Here is a 5,783-nt window from a genome sequence, read left to right as displayed (position 1 = left end):
ACACACACACACACCAGACTGTGAACTTCAAAGTGTTTCTTAGTGTTACACACACACACACACACACACACACACACACACACACACCGGCCTGTGAACTTCAAAGTGTTTCTTAGTGTTTCTCACACACACACACACACACGCACACACACACGCGCGCGCGCGCACACACACACACACACACACACACACACACACCCCCGATTAGGTGGGACAGGATGGTTACAGTGGGCTGGGGTTAAATATTTCTCTTCCCTCTGGACAGTCAGGCTCTGATAATATCCTGGTAGATTAGGCTGTGGTTAACTAGTTTCTCCTGAGAGCAGGCCTTTGTCAGAAGGATAGAGTGCTCTGGTATATTTCAAAGTGGTTCCTTTCCTGCTCCTCCTGCTGGAAGCATGAAGGGATTTTTCTCTGATATTTTCTGTGAAAACCTGGTCAGATTCCTGGAGGTCAAACTCACAAAAGTCTGGGAGCACCTATAAGACTGGGCACCACTGGAGTTTTTAACTCCCAGACTTGTCTGCATTGAACAATTTATTTAGTACTGTTGAGGTTTTCCTGCCCTGGAACTGGTTCTTGTGAGAAGGACTGGTTCTTCTGCTTCTGAGTCTGTGCTCTGGTAAGTTATGACTTCCTGCATTTGCCTCTCTGTCTCTTCAGGGTTGGTGGCCCTGTGTCCTTCCCTCTTTGATCAAAACAAAAAGAGTTGTTGATTTTTCAGTCTGTTCAGCTTTTTTACTTGTTGTTAGAACAGAGTGATGACTTCCAAACCCTTACATGTAGAACTGGAAACTGGAAGTCCTGAAATACAGATTTTTTTACTTTTTTAAATTATTTTCTTATTGAAGAAAAATTGGCCTGTAACATTATATAGGTTTCAGGGTACAACATTGTAATTCAATATCTATATGCACTATAAAGTGATCAACACTAAGAGTCTAGTTATTGGTTTAACTTTTATTTTTTTTGTTTTGTTTTGGGTTTTTTTTTTTTTTGGTTTAACTTTTAATTTAACAGTTTTTTTTTAAATCATGTTCATGGCCTAACTTTATTTCTTTCTCTTGTGCTTAAAGCCTTGTACTGACTAATACCAAATAGAATGGAAAGGAGAACAGTTTTATCTTTGTTATCATTGATTTAAACAGTATCAGGCTACAGAACCCAATGTGACTCCCCTAACCACCCATCATTTCTGTAGCATCCCACTCTATTAAAAACACAGTTATATGACTTCATTTGTATTTTCTTTTTTTTCTCTCCCATTCTCAGGACCCAACTTTGTCCAGTCCCAAGCCAGCCAAAATTCAGACCAAAAAACCCAAGGCAAGAGGTAAGCAAGCCAGCTGGGAACAGGTATGTGCTGCCATTAAGGCAGAGCAGAAGCAGACAGTGGGAGGGGTCTGCAGGTCACCGGATCTTACTGACTCTCAGCTCTAAACTCTGCAAAAATGGTCAAGATTCCTACTAGTGTCACCAGGGAAGCTGTAGCCTCCTTGCTTCTCTGTTCTGATTATAAAATCTTAGGTTGAATGTGGAATGAATGTCTTAAATTCTTAGCCAAGAAGGATGACTTCCTGGAGGAGGCAGGCTATGAGGAAAAACATAAGAAGAAGAAGGTCCAGAACGAAAAAAGGCCGGGGGGTGGTGGAGAGGGAGGGAGAGAGAAAAAAAGAGAAATATTTGGGAAAAAGGAAGGAACTGAGAAAACTCACTAGATTGAGAATGAGCAGAGGATGCAGGGCAGAGACTAACTGTGGGGAGTCCATGGACCCTTGCCAAACTGTCATTTAGAGAGAAATAAACAAATGTCCTTCATGGTTGGGGGGTGGGCGTGATACAGGCCTAACAGATGGACAAGATGTGACCCTGCAAAAGAAGACAATGAAGAGAGCTCTGGGAAATAAATCTGCAGCCTCTCCTGTACCCATAACAGGAAGGAAAGAAAGGCATGGGAAATCGGAGCCTGACCAGCCAGGTAAGGCTCAGGGCCTGGGCAAAACTATGGGAAACAAGGTTCAAGGCCGTGTCTCCCCTTCCTGGATCATTTTTTAACTTTATAGCTTCTCATTATTTTTAAAAAGAATAAAAATTAGGGGCATCTAGGTGGCTCAGAGGTTAAGTGTCTGCCTTTGGCTCAGGTCATGATCTCCAGGTCCTGGGATTAAGCCCCATGTCGGGTTGCCAGCTCAGTGCAGAGTCTGCTGCTCCCTCACCCTCTGCCTCTCCCCCTGCTTGTGCTCTCTGTCAGTCTCTCTCTCTCTCGAATGAATGAATAAAATCTTAAAAAAAAAAAGAATAAAAATTAGGTTTCTCAGATTGCAGAGTGTAGCACATAATGGTTATTGATGTCATTTGATCCAAGAACAGGAGGATGGTGAGGAGTGGGGGAAACTGACGTTTATTGAGTATTGCTGTGAGCTGGCTAGATACTTCTTGCTGGTTCCCATTAATTCTTTCAATATCTCTATGACTAGATAGTTGCCATTTTAGAGATAAGAGGACTAAGGCCCAAAGGGTTTAAAATTTGTTCAAGACCCAGGACTAGCATATGGCTAGATCCGTGGCTTAAATCCAGGTCTTTCTAACTCCAAAGCCCATTTTCTTTCTATTGAGAAAAGTCATCTTTCCCAGAGATTTTTTTGGAAATAGGAATTTAGGAGTTTGACTTGTAAAAGGTAAGGCCAGATGGCCTAATAGGACTCTCAGTTTCATCACTTTTTCATCCAGGCCCTAAGAAAAAATTTAAAGCTCCTCAAAGGAAAGCCTCAGGAACCAGCTTGTCTAAGGACAAAGAAGCTAGAATGGTGCCCAAGGGCCTGACCCCACCAGCTCATCGCGGGGTCTGTCCCCTGGGGGGGAAAGAAGGCTGGAAGTGTCCTCCAGCGGCTGGAAGTGTCCCCCCTGATGATGACATCTCCAGTGACCTGGACCTGGAGCAACTCCTGGAAGATGTTGGAAAAGAGCCAGAGCAACTGGAGGGGCCGCAGTGTGGAGATGACCCTGGGGAGTTCACGTTGGCCTTCTTCGAGGAATAGCTGTGTGCACCTGCCTCCCTGCTGCTCTCTCACTCCCTTCCCTGCCAGCAGCAGGGAGAGGCCCTCAGAGGGTCCCTGAGAGGCTGCTAAGTGTGGGGCTTGTTCATCGGCTACAAGTCACCTGGCTGAAGTCCCAGCTGTGCAGTTTCCGTGTTAATAAAACAGGTTATGGCTTTCCGTAGTTGGTCTCTAACCACATGCTTCCCTTGGGCTTCCCTCCCTCCCCTCCGCTCCCTGTAGCACGTCCCTGTTTCCACGGGAGGCCGGCACAGTATAGGGATCTGGGAAGGTGGGGACACCCAAGTCCTGGGAGAAGGCTGTCGGGCAGGGCAGGTCTGGGTTGAGACCCCGGCTCAGCCACTTACTAGGTGCGTGGCCTAGAGAAAAGCGCTAACCATTGTGGTCTTGTCACACCTCAGGTGAGTGCGTCCAGTCCCGGCTCAGCTTTTTGGAGATGCTTAAATGAGGTGGTGCACTTGACACATGCTCGTTATGATCGGAGGGGAAGGAGAATGGGTAGAGGAGGGGCAGACCCTGGGTTCTGGGCTGGCTACCAGCGTTCTGGGTTTACTATTCCCCACCTCAAGGCAGTCACCTAACTCCAGGACTGGGGGAGGGATCTCGGGTGTGAACTCTTTATTATAGTTCACTTTTGGTGAGAAGGAAAAGACAGAAGTGGAAGGTGCCATCAGTTTTCTCCTTAGATGCCTTGGGGCAAATTCTAGGTACTTTTATTCTTGTGGGCAAGGGCTGGGAAGGCGGAGAGGGAGTTGGAGCAGATGGCTCTGTTTTTCTGCGGTCCTTGGTGGCCTTCCACACCTGCTGACTTCTGAGTCTTCTGTGTCTGGCCGGGGTCATTATCAGAAGCTGTGACCCGCTGGGCAGTTTAGTCTAAGGAGGTCATCCTTCAGTCCCACTCATCAGGCCTTTATGAGAGAGTATAGGGTCTCCTCCTGGGGCCTCTCCTTGGGAGGGATGCAGGGAGATGCTGCCAGTGATGAGGAGCTGGAGAGAGTGAGGGAGGCGTAGAGGATGCCGCTGTTGTTCTGGGCTTCATCCTGGTGAGAAGGAAGGAGAAGGGGGTGAGACAGTGGAAGGGGAGCTGTCCCCACCTGAGAGCAGTAACCCAGCACCTGAGGGTTCCACCGAGGCTGTGAGCAGTCCCTCTATTTCCTCCATCCCACCTTCCCCAAACTTCTCTTTAATTCCTTCAGGCCCTAGTCTGAGATGCTCACCTTGGGCTCCACCTTGGGCTCCAGCTTGGGCTCCAGCCGGGGCCCTGTTTGTTGTCCTAGAAAAAAATCAGGGTGTGCTGGGGTCAGGTGGCATGCCAGCCAGGGTAGGGAAATGGGCAGGGGCCTCCAGCAGTGAGGTCATCTGCTGCGTAAGGACCAGGGTCAGGCAGGAGGGATGGGTGGGGCACGTGTGTGAGCAGGGAGTGTGTGGGGGCGGATAGGCCAAGGTGGAGGGTGGGGGAGTGATGGCCATAAGAACTTACTTTTAATCCCAATGTTCTCATATTTCTCCTCAGTGTTTTGGAAGGATCCCCTGTATAGGAAGGAGAGGGCGGAAAGTGGGTTAGAGGCTGAGCAGAAGAGAATTCAAACCTGTGTGGGGCTGGTTCTTTGTGTGGGGGCTCTGCGACCCCCTGACACTCTGAGGTGAGCTCTCATTTGAAGCTCTCTAGAGGCCTCCTGGAAGATCCAGAGGCAGTTTGCCGTGTAGCCAGCAGAGGTCCCAAGGACCCATTGCAGGCGGATTGTCCTGGAGAAGCTGCTTTGTTGGAAGAGCCCTGGAAAGGGTGAAGTCTTGTCTGCCCTGCGGTGTTGGTACAAACTAGAGAGTGAACAGCAGCTCCACCCATCTCAGGTCTTCTGGAGGGTGCCCAGGCCGGAAGGGAGAGAGGGGAGGAAAGGGGCTGGAGGGAAGGAAAGAAGTCGAAAAGATGGGCTGGAGGGAAGGAGAGGGTGGAGGGTGGAGAGGAAGAGGGCTCCAGCGGGAGGGAGGGAGGCGAGGCTGGGAGCTGAGGAGGGAAGTGGCTCTGAGAAAAGAGACACCCACTGGGAAAGGACCAGGAGAGCGGAGTGATAGGTGCCCTGTGCTCTTCCCATAAGGGACTTCCTGTTTCCCAAGCAGGACAAGCACTCACCTGGCTACAGTTCTGGCTTTAGTCTGCAGACCTGTAGGGGAACAGCAGTATGTCAGGGTGCCATCCATAGAGGGCGCCTCTCCTCCCTGCCTTCCTGCTCTGTGTGCTCTGGGACCAACCCCCAGAGAGACCAGGGCAGTGGAGCAGCTCTGCTGAACACACCTGGGATGCCTGAGGCTGCCCAACCCTGTCCTGTGGTTGTCCTCAACACCAAATTGGGAGAGCTGCTCTTACCTGCACCTTCTCTCTCCCTTCCTCCCTCCCACTCTCTCAACTTTTCCCTTTGTCTCCTTCCCCCTTCCTTGAATTCCCTAAGCATCCCTCAACCTTGCTCCTTCCACTGCTGAGGCCCTGCCCACCCATTCCTCTCCTTCCACCCTTGTCTCAGACTTTCTGCTTCCTCCTGCCCTGAAACACTGGCTTTTTGTGCTTTCCTTAGTGGTTGTGGTTTCTCTCCTGCCTTGTGAACCTCATGGCGGGGACCTGGGTCTGAACCGCAGCCCGTTCCTCTCCACCCTCCGCCACTGAAACCCACCAGTCCGCCCACCCTCTCTTCCCCCCTCATCCTCCTGAATTTCTCGGTGGCATCTCCCAAG

At 49.9% G+C, this 5,783-nt stretch overlaps 2 protein-coding genes across 5 annotated transcripts in view; one reads left to right on the top strand and one right to left on the bottom strand.

The window, feature by feature from the left end:
- Positions 1-3,219, top strand: part of ZCWPW1 (zinc finger CW-type and PWWP domain containing 1) — a 32,538-nt gene extending 29,319 nt beyond the window's left edge. For all 4 annotated transcript variants that reach the window (XM_073884252.1, XM_025864605.2, XM_025864601.2 and 1 more), the window contains 3 exons: positions 1,273-1,333; positions 1,844-1,978; positions 2,731-3,219. In XM_073884252.1, coding sequence (XP_073740353.1) covers positions 1,273-1,333; positions 1,844-1,978; positions 2,731-3,038 — 504 coding nt within the window. In that variant the 3' untranslated portion in view covers positions 3,039-3,219. The remainder of the gene's footprint in view (positions 1-1,272; positions 1,334-1,843; positions 1,979-2,730) is intronic.
- Positions 3,220-3,726: 507 nt separating this feature from the next.
- Positions 3,727-5,763, bottom strand: PILRA (paired immunoglobin like type 2 receptor alpha). Its single transcript, XM_025864607.2, has 4 exons — positions 5,188-5,763; positions 4,537-4,586; positions 4,274-4,329; positions 3,727-4,096 (listed from the first exon to the last, which is right to left on the bottom strand). Exons 1-4 carry the CDS (start codon positions 5,253-5,255, stop codon positions 3,959-3,961), a joined length of 312 nt encoding a protein of 103 aa, XP_025720392.1. The 5' UTR covers positions 5,256-5,763; the 3' UTR covers positions 3,727-3,958.
- Between the last annotated feature and the right edge of the window lie 20 nt (positions 5,764-5,783).

The sequence above is a fragment of the Callorhinus ursinus genome, unplaced genomic scaffold, assembly GCF_003265705.2.
Source record: "Callorhinus ursinus isolate GAN/ISIS: 27379988/994484 unplaced genomic scaffold, GSC_fseal_2.0 scaffold55, whole genome shotgun sequence".
Classification (NCBI taxonomy): domain Eukaryota; kingdom Metazoa; phylum Chordata; class Mammalia; order Carnivora; family Otariidae; genus Callorhinus; species Callorhinus ursinus.
The sequence above is the reverse complement of the archived record's forward strand: the minus strand, read 5'-3'. Positions and strand labels throughout refer to the sequence as shown.

What these genes read in the sequence shown, in the direction of transcription:
- PILRA (XM_025864607.2), bottom strand. Translation starts at nt 5,255, where the DNA reads ATGGATGGCACCCTGACATACTGCTGTTCCCCTACAGGTCTGCAGACT. An exon ending in TGAGAACATTGGGATTAAAA is followed by an intron (nt 4,330 to 4,536) that starts GTAAGTTCTTAT and finishes ATTTTTTTCTAG; the next exon opens with GACAACAAACAGGGCCCCGG. An exon ending in AGCCCAAGGTGGAGCCCAAG is followed by an intron (nt 4,097 to 4,273) that starts GTGAGCATCTCA and finishes CCTTCTCACCAG; the next exon opens with GATGAAGCCCAGAACAACAG.